We start from the raw sequence: 14963 nt of genomic DNA on the forward strand, positions 1-14963 counted from the left end.
CTTTGTGATAGACTATGCATCTTTTCTTCACTGTTTCAGGTACCTGTGCTGTCACCGCTCCCAATTACAACTAAGAGTGGCAGGCGCCTGCATGGAAACAGCCAACATCATTGAACACAAACCAGGCAGAGAAATGAGACTCAAAAGGAAGGTCATTCCAATGCCTGGTTTCAAAAATAAAAACATTTGGAACAGCAAAAGTTAGGAATTACACCGTTCCCAAAAGCACAATAATCATTCATTGCTGGAGTTATGCAACTTCATTAAGATGGTACACTAGAATTGGAATGCAGATTCTGTTTGGTTTGCTGAGCCACATTTGTGATAGGCATCTCTTACAGAAATCTAGATTATGGAATGTTTCTTTGCCGGATATGGTAGAGCCCATCAGATAACGATTTTCTGTTTCCTGATGTTATTGCAGTGGAATTGGAATCACACGCACACAACCATAGCTCAGAATTCTCGAGTGTCTCCCAGGTGTGTACAGGAGAACAATTATTACAAAGAATCGAAAGACCCATTAACCCCTGTGTGTGTTTGTTATTCACCCAATGTCTAATGGACCCACAACATTATTGGGTTAAAACAATACCGCCATAACAATATACTTAGATGTTGACTTATCAATTACAAGCAATATAGACAACATACATGGTTAATAATTGACATTTACCTCTGCTAGATCACATTTATCAATATAACCGCTATTTATTTTCTAATGTTTTTTTTTTTTTTTAAGCCAAAAATCTATAATCAAGACATTGGTGGAATAAATCATGTTTATCTCGAACAAATATAAATGATTGGTTTTTATCACTATTGATGTTTATTGCTTTGAACTGGACAAATTGGAAGGACAAATTGTATTTTATGGAAAAGATAAATGAGCCCCACTGAACATAAATAATTAAAGCCGGTCTACACACCGAGGGATTATTTTACTGTGTTGGAAATGTATTTCTTGCACTAGATGTATGTGTACTGTGTCTTCTTGTCCTTGTGTCCATACACATCGCAGCGCCGCTTCTTGGTGCTATAGTTATAACATATAGTTACAGCAGGCCATGGTAGGAGAGTCAGGCACACACATGCAACAACATCACTCACTCTTCTGGTATTGGAGTGGTTGGTTCTGTGGGTTGAGCGGATGGTGGCGCCAGCATCCGCCTGAATCCTTATGATGGCTGCAGAACCTGGGGACCTTGGGATATGTTGAATCCTCTGGATTTGAGGTTTTACCCATGCCTTGCCCAGCTCTTTGAGAAAGAGCCATCTCTTCTGGAGCTTCCCTCTGCTCCAATCTGGGTGCTACGCCATCCAGATGACAAATGCGTTGTATGCCAAAATGTTGAAGAATATCATGTGGCCAGTGTAGGGTTGTTTTACAGCTGTAGCCAGGCACCAGCTTGTCTAAATGGTCCACCCCTCCTTTTGTGGCATTGTAATCCATTATGATTTGTTTTTTGATGTTCCTGGCCACAGATTCTCCCATCCCTTTGCAGTGTTCTCATGAGTACCACATTTTTGCCTTTCTTTGGCACGTAGGAGACTAGGGATGTGTTGGCCATGAACACAAACTTAGAATAATTTATTGGTCTGTTCTGTGTATTCAACAGCTGAGGTGGGAGCTCTGGCTTGTTTTTTTCGTACTGTTCCTACCATTGTCAGCTTTGTCTTGAGGAGCTTGTCCGAAGTAAAAAAGTTATTGCATGTGGTGTGGCCACGGAGTCCCTGTGTCTTGTCCAGGACAACCTGCCTCACTTGGTTCTTCTCAGGGGCTTCTTCTGGCTTCCCCGTAAACACATGTAAGTTCCACGCATATGATGAAGCAGCGTCAGATCTTGATTTCATATTTTGCGGGTTTAGACGGTATCGGCCCCTAAATGCCATAAGCTGCTCGTCAACAGTAACGTTGGGCCCAGGGTTGGAAAACGGGAAAGCGGTCCACCCATTTGTCCCACACTGACCTGATTGCAGCTAGCTTGTCGCTGCCGCAGAGCTGGTCTGGTGTCTCGGTTATCGAAGCGGATAATACTGGAAGGAATGTGGAAGATTTCCAGAGACATTGTTACACAGAAAAGTTCTCTGCCGGTTTCTGTATCCTACAGGGATTCTGTGGACTCCCCATTGGATCTGAAAACACCAGCAAGGATAAGAACACCAAAGTATGCATGTAAATGAGTTTGGTCCATCTACCTCATGGAGCTGGTTGAGAGAATGCCAAGAGTGTGCAAAGCTGTCATCAAGGCAAAGGGTAGCTACTTTGAAGAATCTCAAATATAAAATATAAAACACTTTTTTGGTTACTACATGTGTTATTTCATAGTTTTGATGTCTTCACTATTATTCTACAATGTAGAAATTAGTTTAAAAAAATAAAGATAACCCCTTGATTGAGTAGGTGTGTCCAAACTTTTGACTGGTACTGTACAATATAAATGAAAATGTGTTCTTTTACATGTTTTTCACAGAAAATGAGCCAAGGCCAATAAGTTGAAAAAATAATTAATTTTTTAATTTTTTAAAAGGTAAACATTGAAAATGGGTCCCTTAGATCCGAACGCCACACAAGGGTTAATGGCTATATGTCTTTGTACAGTGCTTCTTATTAACCAGTAGGGCTACCCCCATACTAGTGCTAACGGAGTTTTTACAAGCAGAAGTGTGATACGGATGTGGGTAACAACATTTTGATACAGAGTTCTAACTTTGCGCCTTCGTTGGGGATGCATAATAAGGAGGGTTAATTTGAGCTATGAACCCAGAGGAGCAGACGGTTACGTGGCTGATATCATTAGGGGTACTTAATTCACCCAAGAAGAACATAGCTGACCCAGAGGAATTTCTGAAAACATCTCTGAAAGATGGGGTCGTCCTGTGCAAACTTATGGAGCGGCTTGTGCCCGGCTCTGTTCCAAAGGTAAGCGCAGCATTGTGACTGCACTGTTATAAGTGCAATATAACAGTGAGTGATAACGGGAAAAGTAATTTACAAAGTCATAACGCTTTTCAACTGCGAGGGGGAAAAAACACTGGCAGCGCCTCTGGAGAGGAAGGGAGGGGTAGTTTGATCAAATTGCTCATCTAAGACATGTAATGTAACATGTCTTAGTTAAAACATTTGGAATAAATGAATGTGCCACATGCAACTTTACGATGAGCCATTTATCAATAATGTAAAATATTGTTACATTTGTATAGGATAACTTGCTGACTTCCTGTGAAGTGAAAAGTGTTCCGCATTCTGAAGTTCACTAACGACTCGGAAAGAGTTTAGTTATTGTTCTGTGGTTTAGTCTTAAAAGTAACTATAACGTTCCAAAACACATTATGTAACCAAATATCCTAATATATTCAAACTGATGCACATTCTGCTATCCGATGCTTTTTCTCACCTGTGCTAGATGCATTTGCATCTATTGTTTATGTTGAAGTCACATCACATGAAAGAATATCTAGGGTACAATTTTAGAATGATATGATGGTTACAAGTTAAACTTTTAGAAGATATCACTTTTCTTAATTGTGGTTTTATTAATGTATAGTAGTTCCACGTGCATTTTATGATACAAAAAGTAGGCTCCGAGACAGAATAAATGACAATCAACATGCACGCATATCGATATGCAGCGTTGCACTTTTAGCAGGTTGATTTATTTGGGGCACCAGACATTCACTGTACTGTAATGTATTTTGTACATGCCAACTGAATGCAGTCCGTTAAACAAAGGAAAACATACATGATTCATTTAGCATACATCGGCTGTAGGCACTCTTCTAAATTAATTTAATCCAATTTAAAACTGATGACTGTCACTGACTAAACAAAAAAATAAGACGCAACGCAGCGGAGAAGCGAGAGGTCATCTGCACGTCACTTCCTTCTCAAAGGCTCGCTTCCTGATGCGACTGCCCCCTTGAGCGAGAGGTGGGTTTATGACCTGGTGGGTTTATGTATACATGAATGAGACAGGCGTAGGAAGAATCCACAGTTACTTTGTAAACTGTAAGATATACCAACATTCTAAAGGATACAGTGGATTGTTACTTTGTTTCTTTTCCCATCTTAAGTTGTCATTTGCGTCAACGCCTATAATTAAACTAAATTAACCCGTTATCTTTATTTCCAAGGTATGCTATGTTTTTATATATTTATTTCATGTCTGGTTTTAGTACTGTCAGGATCCGAGAAACGAAGCCGACTGCATCGCCAATATCAAGGAGTTTTTGAGAGGATGTACATCCTTGAAAGTAGAGGCAAGTCATTTCAAAGATCTTTTGTTTGTGGTGGTTGTTTAATGAATCTATTTTATGTTGCAATGTTTTGCTTTCTTAAATCATATCACATTTTAATGGTCGCATACACATATTTCGCAGACGTTATTGGGGGTGTAGCGAAATGCTTTTCTAACACATCTTATATGATAATGTGTTTGTTGTTGTTGGACATTTTGACTTGAGTTGGTTGCCGAATTCTTGTTTCTAGGCTCCAGTAAATAGTTACCAACAAACTTATTTGAGGACTGGTGTCATAGCTGAGAAATGTGAAGCCATGGTTAGAAAATAATACTGCATGACTGTGGCAATATATTCAACACAGGTTAGTCTTAACTTGCCTAGAACTGGTTTGCTGTTATTTCAGCACAGGTTGTTTTCTTCTGCATGTAGAATGTTTTTGTCACATGTCTCTTGATTGCCTTGTGGAATGGGCTACCCTCTTAAGTAGGCATGCTTTCAGTCACTCCCACAGAACACACAGACAGACAGCGGCTTGTTGATGGGTCTCAACTGAGACTGCTTCTGTCTTGAATAAGGCTCCACTGTCCACTGTTTGAGCAGTGTGCATTGAGCAGCAATGCAATTAAACAGAAATTAGACATCTAGCTGTACTCTCTGCCTTTCAAGTGCAAATGATCCCCCCCCTTCAGCCACCATAAGAAGTTACATTGATATTTATGTCTGCATGTAGCATATTCAGCAGAATCCGCACTAAACTAGTCTCTCCCTCAGGCCTAACATATTTCCAGCACAATGAGTGGTGATGCAGATAATAAGAGGGTGATGGAAGTCCTTTCCTTCCCTATGCAGTATAGTGACTGCTGTGTTGGACAGTAGTGCCTCTCACTCCCCAACCTTTTATAAATAGTCCTTTCTGGTCTTGAACCACATAAGTTGGTTTGTTAAAAAAGAGTAATTGAATCAGCCAGGCTCGCTGCTGCAAGTCAAGTGGTTGAGGAAGGGAAACGCTGGCTGGCCTGTTTTTGTTTTGGGAGGTCCCTTCTGCTTTCATGCAGCGATCCCACTTCTCCTCCATAATTAGAGCCTTTGCGGCAGTGCAGTAGCTCACAACCGTACGGATTTGGAGAGCCCCAGTAAAATGGCATCTTGACTTTTTTTCCGGACCAATGCAGTTCGGCCCTTCCCATGCTCTGGTCAGTGATGTGATGCTGAAACCCTCTCTCTTTTTCTTAACCACAGACAAAATAGGCACGTGGGGCTGTCATGTGACTAGAGAAAGGCAGCAGTCACTCACAACTTTTCCTTCTGCGCAGAGATGCACAAAGGGGAAGCAGCAGCAGTGGATTGAGGGCTAACTTGACCAGTTCTAGTCGACTACAGTATAGTTTAATTTTTAGAGCCTGAGCCTGCAGTCTTTTTTTTCATAGACACCTACAGTAATATACAGTTATAACATATGTGAGTCACATACTACCCAGCCCCTGCTCAAGGCTCTTTGACAAAGACGAACAAGTGAGTTTCATATGTCATATTTTAGCCTCAGATGTCAGATTGTTCAGCTTTTATGTAACTGTCTAGTTTTGATCGATGCTTCAGTTCTCTGTGGATGTTGTCAAAAATGAACAAGCAACAGATTGACACATGTCAATATTACAAGCTGCCCCAGTAGTCTGTCATCTTGACATGGTTAACAGAGAGCCAAATGTGTTGTGATAGTCTCACCAAAGCTGAAGCGTGGCTTATGCACTACCCCTGAGTCACAGTAGCTTTGGCTCTGAAGGGCTAGATAGTCAACAGATTCCTCATGCCCTGCTACCCAAACTCTATATCTAAGATGTTTTATTTAAAATGTGAAACTATAGCTGCTAGAGGAAAGTGGATAGCTGGCTGTCTGTGAGGCCGGGAGACCGAGAGCCAGCGAGTGCTCAGTGTGCATCGAATGGCAAATGAGGAGGGAACCGTCTCTTTCGTTACCAAAACCGCTATGCCACGAAAAATATGGTTCACATTCAACATGTCTCTGTCTTGTTGTGTGCAAGTCGTATCCCATTGTGTGTTGTTGCTGGGCTGCAGTCAGGCTTCTCAGTGTGATAGTTAGCAAGGCAGCATCTCCTACTTCTTTGTTATCAGTGAAAAGCCTCTCTGCTGCTAATGATTTTTGACATACTTCTCTTCCTCTGCTGTTTTCAGTCATATGAGCAGCTAGGCATTTTGCTTTTGAATTGAAAGTGTCTTCTTTGTGTCTTTTCTCTCCTGCCAGGGATTTGAACCGGAGTGCCTGTACACTGGGGAGAACTTTAACAAAGTGCTGACCACTCTGCTGGGAGTCAACTTTGCCACCCAAGGTCAGTCTGATGACTGTATTGATCTGCTCTGGGCCTCATTCAGGAGGATGCAAAGCTGCAACACGTTCAGATAGAAATGCACTGTGTAAAACGGACATGATTCTCACTCTATACAACTAGCTTATACTGCTATCTCCAAGGTTGTAAACGTTGCACCCCACCGAATAAGACCATAATGGTTTTTTTTAAGGCTGAGACTGAAATAATATTTACTCACCTTCATTATTATGCAATGTAACATTGTAATCATTGATGTGTATGCTACTAAAGATTATACACATGTATGCCACATGACTAATCTGCCCTCTCTAAAAGACGAACCAAGTGGAGTGAGTCATTTCACAGCTACTTGTTAGCGTGTGCTCTGTGCACTGCCGAGACTCCTAATGACCACGTGTGGCGTTGTTGTTTATAACGCACTCTGCCATGTCTGTGAGGGTGTAAATATGCTTGTGTGTAATTTTTTTTGTTTTTGTTTTGTTGCCTGGATTGGTCCCAGAAGGCCTCGTGAATCATGAAAGGTGTCTTGTTCACAGGCAGCTAGCATGGCTGTGTCTCGCTGTTTCTATGGGCCTCCTGCGGAGTACCATATTTACTATGATGACTACCGTGTCTTTGGCTCTCGTCCTACTGAACACGCCTGTCTCTTTTCTGTCACATTGCATTTGAAAGACACCTGGCTGAGCTTGAATAAGGCTTTATTTGTTGCAGCAAGTTCAGTGGTATGAGTGGAATTTACTTGGCGGACACAGTGTCTCATTGTCAATATGAGGAAATTGTATTTTAAGTCAAAGCAACGGTGCGGCTAGGCTCTAAGACGTGCACGTGCTAAATGACAACCCGATACTGTCACTCCAATCAAACCAGTGTTTGTCTTTTTGCTAGTGCGAAGCTTTTGCTGCTAAGTCTAAAAGCTTTCAATGTCTTCAAAGCCATCAGTTCACTGTGTCCGTTGCAGTCTCGTTATCAGTTTGAAGTTGTCTTAGCGCCAGTCCTCATCAGAGAGCATGGATAGTACAGGCCACAGCATGAAAACTGGACCAAAAGCTCTCGCTCTGCCCTCTCTCCTCTCAGTGATGTGATCAGCTTGATATGCAAATCATCTAATGGAGTCAGAGGGCCAGAAGCTATTTGCCAATCTTCAAAACTTCTAGTGCTGTTGATTTGGGCTGAATTAGTCACACACGCTTTAATGTGATTAAGAAGAGGCATCTCTCTGTGTTTCTGCTGCCTGTGATTTTCTGGCAGGCCTCAGCACTGAGTGTCCTCTCTCTGTCTCGCTGTCTCTCTGTGTGCTTGTGTGCACCATCTGACAGTGCAGCTGCAAGAAGCAGTGGTGGCCAGGCCACAAGGAGGGAGCTGCTGACTACAGGGCATGTCTGGGCGTCTCACTGCATGTGCAGAGGCATGTGGAATCCGTGTGATAACCCCCCCCTCCCCCCACAGCACTAAGAGAAACACAACCACTTCTACTATATTGGCCTGTCGTTTTTGCTCTTTTGGCCCATCTGCAGCTGCAAAATTATGAGGAATGGGGGTGAGGTCAAGATTGGCTTTGACTCTTGGCAGTGCCCTAGAAATTGTTGGCTGAACCAACATGGATATACAGTACGTAGACCTCATGCTGATGGGAGTGCCCTCAATTGTTAAAGGGGAACTCAGAACCCCGGAGGCACCTTTTGTCATTTGATATCTGGCTGTGTCGTTCCTGTAGCATCCATGGCCAGGTCTCCCATGGATTTGTTTTTCTCAGGTCTAAAAGGTTGAATAAAAACATAATCCTGGTGTTCTTTCCTCCAGAGTCGTTTCCAGACTGTAGCAATATGGTAAATAACATGACTCACTGATCAGTGTCAGAGATACCGCCTCTGCCAATCTCTCTTTATCAATCCTCATTACAATGGTCTCAGTCTGTACAACTAAGAGGATATCTAGCTAATCCTGTCTTCCAGATGGTTGGCTCTCTATCAAAACATGTCTAAAAAGCTTAGCGATGATCCACTCCTATAACGAAAGGAGATTAGACAAAGGTGTTACTCCGGGACACTGGATTTAGACTCCGTACCAGCCAACAAGGATGCACATGTATCATGTAAAGTCATGTGTTAGCTCATTAAAAGAGGATTTGCTGTCACGTCCCGACACCGATACAAGTATTGATCTAATACTGTGTTGGCTCAGTCGTAAAGGATGGCTATGGGTCCATATTTGGCTTAGTTTTAGCAGCTTGCATTGGGAAAGAGTGTGGCTGTGGCAGAGACATGCCCAGGTCTGTTGGTACTGCTGTGGCTGGGTGGCTGTTTGTCTTATCTCTGTGTGAATCATAAGGAGCTGATGCATCACTGCGCCTTCAAGGGAATCCTCTCACATGATTGTTGCCAGGTGTTTTCCAGTATTAGTCTGGTAGTCCTACAAGGCTTTCCTCCTGTCTGAGAATGCTAAAGAGAGTTTGTTAGTCAGCTCTTTGAAGACGGTTTTGTTATTGTCCAAATCAACCTACAATACATTATTTACCATTCATTTCTATTGGGCACAACACAATCTGAAACGCAAACCAAAACCAACTGCAAATGCATCCAACAAGTTTGTAGAGTCACAAGCTTGATGTAGTTATTGTGTGCTAGGAATATGGGACCAAATATGATACTTTTGACTTCTTTAATACACTATAAGTGAATTTGTTCAAATAATTATGACGCCTTCAAATGGAGGTACTAGATGCATAAAGTGCTTTAATTTCTAAACAGTAAAACAGATACAGTACCAGTCAAAAGTTTATTTTTACTATTTTTCTACATCGTAGAATAATAGTGACGACATCGAAATTATGAAATAACACATATGGTATCATTTAGTAACCAAAAAAGTGCTAAACAAATCAAAATATATTCTTCAAAGTAGCCACCCTTTGCCTTGATGACAGCTTTGCATTTTCTCAACCAACTTCATGAGGTAGTCACCTGGAATGATTTTCCAACAGTCTTGAAGGGGTTCCCACATATATTGAGTAGAAGTCGACCGATTAATCGGAATGGCCGATTTAATTAGGGCCGATTTCAAGTTTTCATAACAATCGGTAATCTGCATTTTTGGACACCGATTATGGCTGATTACATTGCATTCCACGAGGAGACTGTGTGGCAGGCTGACTACCTGTTACGTGAGTGCAGCAAGGAGCCAAGGTAAGTTGCTAGCTAGCATTAAACTTATCTTATGAAAAACAATCAATCTTAACATAATCACTTGTTAACTACACATGGTTGATGATATTACTAGCTTGTCCTGCGTTGCATATAATCATTGCGTTGCCTGTTAATTTATCACCGAATCACAGCCTACTTCACCAAACGGGTGATGATTTAACAAGCGCATTCGTGAAAAAAGCATTGTCGTTGCACCAATGTGTACCTAACCATAAACATCAATGCCTGTCTTAAAATCAATACACAAGTATATATTTTTAAACCTGCATATTTAGTTAAAATTGCCTGCTAACTAGGGAAATTGTGTCACTTCTCTTGCGTTCTGTGCAAGCAGAGTCAGGAAATATGCAGCAGTTTGGGCTGCCTGGCTCGTTGCGAACTGTGTGAAGACCATTTCTTCCTAACAAAAACCGTAATTAATTTGCCAGAATTGTACATAATTATGACATAACATTGAAGGTTGTGCAATGTAACAGCAATATTTAGACTTAGGGATGCCACCCGTTCGATAAAATACGGAACGATTCTGTATTTCACTGAAAGAATAAACGTTTTGTTTTCGAAATGATTTGACCATATTAATGACCTAAGTCTCGTATTTCTGTGTGTTATTATATTATAATTAAGTCTATGATTTGATATTTGATAGAGCAGTCTGTCTGAGCGGTGGTAGGCAGCAGCAGGCTCGTAAGCATTCATTCAAACAGCACTTTCGTGCATTTGCCAGCAGCTCTTCACAATGCTTCAAGCGTTGTGCTGTTTATGACTTCAAGCCTATCAACTCCTGAGATTAGGCTGGAAATACTATAGTGCTTATAAGAAAATCCAATAGTTAAAGGTTTATGAAATACAAATGTATAGAGAGAAATAGTCCTATAATTACAACCTAAAACTTATTGCCTGGGAATATTGAAGACTCATGTTAAAAGGAACCACCAGCTTTCATATGTTCTCATGTTCTGAGCAAGGAACTTAAACATTAGCTTTTTTACATGGCAAATATTGCACTTTTACTTTCTTCTCCAACACTTTGTTTTTGTATTATTTAAACCAAATTGAACATGTTTCATTATTTATTTGAGACTAAATTGATTTTATTGATGTATTATATTAAGTTAAAGTAAGTGTTCATTCAGTATTGTTGTAATTGTCATTATTACAAATATATATAAAAATCAGCCGATTTTAATCGCTATCGGCTTTTTTGGTCCTCCAATAATCGGTATCGGTGTTGAAAAATCATAATCGGTCGACCTCTAATACTGAGCACTTGTTGGCTGCTTTTCCTTCACTCTGCGGTCCAACTCATCGCAAACCATCTCAATTGGGTTGAGGTCGGGTGATTGTGGAGGCCAGGTCATTTGATGCAGCACTCCACCACTCTCCTTCTTGGTCAGATAGCCCTTACACAGCCCGGAGATGTGTTTTGGGTCATTGTCCTGTGGAAAAACAACTGATAGTCCTACTAAACGCAAACCAGATGGGATGGCGTATTGCTGCAGAATGCTGAGGTAGCCATGCAGGTTAAGTGTGCTTTGAATTCTAAATAAATCACAGACAGTGTCACCAGCAAAGCACCATCACACCTCCTTCATGCTTCACGGTGGGAACCACACATGCAGAGATAATCCGTTCACCTACTCTGAGTCTCACAAAGACATGCCGATTGGAACCAAAAATTTCTAATTTGGACTCATCAGATCAAAGGACAGATTTCTACCAGTCTAATGTCCATTGCTCGTGTTTCTTGGCCCAAGCAAGTCTCTTCTTCTTGTTTGTGTCCTTTAGTAGTGGTTTCTTTGTAGCAATTTAACCATGAAGGCCTGATTCATGCAGTCTCCTCTGAACAGTTGATGTTGATGTGTTTGTTACTTGAACTTTGTGAAGCATTTATTTGGGTTGCAATCTGAGGTGCAGTTAACTCTAAATAACTTATTCTCTGTAGCTCTGGGTCTTCCTTTCCTGTGGCAGTTCTCACAAGAGCCAGTTTCGTCAGAGCGCTTGATGGTTTTTGCTACAGCACGTGAAGAAACTTTAAAAGTTCTTGAAATTTTTGGGATTGACTGACCTTCATGTCTTAAAGTAATGATGGACTGTCGTTTCTCTTTGCTTATTTGAGCTGTTCTTGCCATAATATGGACTTGGTCTGTTACCAAATAGGGCTATCTTCTGTATACCACCCCTACCTTGTCACAACACAAGTGATTGGCACAAACACACTAAGAAGGAAAGAAATTCCACAAATTAACTTTTAGCAAGGCACACCTGTTAATTGAAATGCATTCCAGGTACCTCATCAAGCTGTTTGAGAGAATGCCAAGGGTGTGCAAAGCTCTCATCAAGGCAAAGGGTGGCTACTTTGAAGAATTTCAAATATAAAATGTTTTGATTTGTTTAACACTTTTTTGGGGTACTACATGATTCCGTATGTTATTTCATAGTTTTGTTGTCTTCACTATTATTATACAATGTAAAAATAAAGAAAAACCCTTGATTGAGTAGATGTGTCCAAACTTTTGACTGGTACTGTATGTATGAAAATACCCTCAAATAAAATGTGACATTCTGTACTGTTGCTTCATATAAAACACAACTAATCCAAAATGTTGTAGAACCAAATTAAATGCTTTAGCTTCACCATCCAAATAAATACGTGTGTAAGCACATTAGAGGTATGAATCATTAGGCCTTTGCCCTCTTTGATGTTGGTCATTGATAATGTACAACAAGGTCTCTGGGCTTGTCTGTGTTAGATGGCTGCTCTGAGCTGGCCAGGGATCAATGCTAGCTAGCAGAGTTGAGGTGATTCTGTCAAGCGCAGCAGAGCCAACAGCCTGCTCTGCAGTACACAGCCCAATGCTGTTTGACCTAACTACTGAAGCAACACTGACGTGTATGAGAGAGCGAGATATTTTTGTCATCTCATCTGTTATGAGTAATGTGTAATTGTATAAATGTGACAGGGATTTTTGTACTTGATTACAAGAATGATGTAAGTTGTTGTATTCATGACTGACTGACAAACATCTATATAACCTCCTAAGTTATTTGAGTCCTTGCACTCACAATGTGTGTTTTTTTTTTTTGTGGATCAGAATGAAATATTCAAAAGTCTCGGTCTGTGTTTTTGCTCCAGACTGTGGCACTGAGAGGTCATGTCCCCAGTCCGGCACATCCGCTCCTAGTCAGTCCGCCTCTTCCCACACACTATCCTCGTCCAAGTCCCTGCGCAGACAATCCAAACCAGTGGTAGGGTCACACAAACACACGCACAGCACACAGAGTTCATGTCAATTCCATCTCAAGAATGTCTGTTTATGTCCTGAATTGGCTGCATTGAAATGGAATGGACCCCAACACTGGTCTTAACAGGTGCGGTTGTTTACCGCCCAGTAAACTGACAAGCATTCTACCCAACCAGGAGATGTCGGAGAACGGCGGGGGCGGACTGCTGCTGGTGAAGGCGCGCTTCCAATTCAAGCAGAATAACGAGGATGAGCTGTCCTTCAACAAGGGAGACCTGATCGGTGTGTCGCGCCAGGAGGAGGGCGGCTGGTGGGAGGGCTCGCTCAACGGCAAGACGGGCTGGTTCCCCAGCAACTATGTCCGCGAGGTCAAGCCCTGCGGTGGGTCGGGTTGGGGAAGAGTTTATGTATTACCTGGAATGGATTTAGACTAGATCATTTTGCATGTCACTTGCTGCTCCAAAACTCCGGTTCTAATTCCTTTATGTCCTGCAGATAAGCCTATGTCTCCTAAAGCCACTCAACTTACCAAGAACTACTACAGTGTGGTGAGTGGGCCCATCTCCCATTGGATCTCCCTTTTCTACAGCTCCGTATGCACTGGGCCACGACGGCTTTGCTTAGGGGCTCTGTATAGGCTGTAACACCATGCCTGTTTCCAATAGGATGTGGCTTATTTCAATGATCTTTCTCAGGTGGTGCAAGACATCCAGGAGCATGAGCGGGAGTTTGTCAAGGAGCTGCAGACAGTCTTGAGCTCTTACCTACGACCTCTACTGGCAAGCGACAAGTAAGCTCCAGGAACAAGGATGGAGGATTCATTCAGATGTCTTTTTCATCTTAAAATACCAATTGCTAAAGAACTTTGTCACGAATCTCTCTTAGAATGACCTATGTACCTTGTTTTAAAACATTTTTTATGAGTATTCATTCAACTCATTAATTCTATGTTGTCTGTTGTGTGGTGTCCAGACTGAGCGTTACAGACAGTGGCATTCTGGGCGCTAACCTGGAGGAGATCCTCACCTTCCAGCAGGGCCTGGTTCTGGCTCTGGAGGAGTGTACCAAGTAAGTGTGTGAGAGTGTTAATGGCTGTAGTGGAGGCACTGCTAATTTGAGGCAACTGAATCAAATCACATTACCCTAACCCCCATGTCAAATCTGCCACTAGACTTTTTACATGCCGGACTGTTTCTATCAGATATTCTGTAGAGAAATAGATTTGTTGCGATGTAGATCTAGATTGGATGGCCTCGGACGACGTGCACCCCCTAGTGACCGATATCTGAAACCAAAGATAAAGGAACAACCCAGCTGTTGTCTTACCAACTAACTCACCCACTTCTCTCTGTGCGTGTTGCAGGGTTCCAGAGAGCCAGCAGCGTGTGGCTGCCTGCTACCTCAACCTGATTGGTCAGATCAGGATGCTGTACCTGTCCTACTGCTCCAGTCACCCCTCGGCTGTCTGTGTACTCACTGACCACAGGTCTGGCCTTATGGGCGTCTCAGTTCTGCATGACATTAATCTAAATTTGATTCACATTTCATTGCATTTAACAGTCAGTATAATAATACAAGTAAAATATTTTTGTGGATAACTTTGGAATTAGTTGGTGTTTCTTTTTCACCCACTAGGTGTCATACTTTCTCTCTGTAAATGTAGAGGTGTAACCAATGATGTGTATATATAAACCCTGGATGACTGACAGGGGGCTTGTGTTGAAGCCACCTCGCAGCCATCTTGGTACTCCTCCTGCGTTGTAAAAAAGATTTTGGAAGCTATGGAGATGCATTTATTAATATCTGCATTTGTTTTTCTATTACAGACTCCTTAATGCATACTTTTAAATTATATCTGAGCTAAACCTAAAAATAAAAAAACCAAGAAAAAATAAATAAATTAACATTTTCCCTTTTTAAAGTATTTT

At 41.6% G+C, this 14963-nt stretch overlaps 1 protein-coding gene across 2 annotated transcripts in view; it reads left to right on the top strand.

Annotated features, from left to right (window-relative positions):
• The first annotated feature begins 2635 nt into the window (after nucleotides 1-2635).
• Nucleotides 2636-14963, top strand: part of LOC120048145 (rho guanine nucleotide exchange factor 6-like) — a 28265-nt gene continuing 15937 nt past the window's right edge. For both annotated transcript variants that reach the window (XM_038993879.1, XM_038993880.1), the window contains exons 1-9: nucleotides 2636-2923; nucleotides 4177-4260; nucleotides 6503-6587; nucleotides 12927-13039; nucleotides 13212-13416; nucleotides 13531-13583; nucleotides 13731-13825; nucleotides 14008-14103; nucleotides 14399-14521. In XM_038993879.1, coding sequence (XP_038849807.1) covers nucleotides 2759-2923; nucleotides 4177-4260; nucleotides 6503-6587; nucleotides 12927-13039; nucleotides 13212-13416; nucleotides 13531-13583; nucleotides 13731-13825; nucleotides 14008-14103; nucleotides 14399-14521 — 1019 coding nt within the window. In that variant the 5' untranslated portion in view covers nucleotides 2636-2758. The remainder of the gene's footprint in view (nucleotides 2924-4176; nucleotides 4261-6502; nucleotides 6588-12926; nucleotides 13040-13211; nucleotides 13417-13530; nucleotides 13584-13730; nucleotides 13826-14007; nucleotides 14104-14398; nucleotides 14522-14963) is intronic.

Source organism: Salvelinus namaycush, chromosome 5, assembly GCF_016432855.1.
Source record: "Salvelinus namaycush isolate Seneca chromosome 5, SaNama_1.0, whole genome shotgun sequence".
NCBI classification, from domain to species: domain Eukaryota; kingdom Metazoa; phylum Chordata; class Actinopteri; order Salmoniformes; family Salmonidae; genus Salvelinus; species Salvelinus namaycush.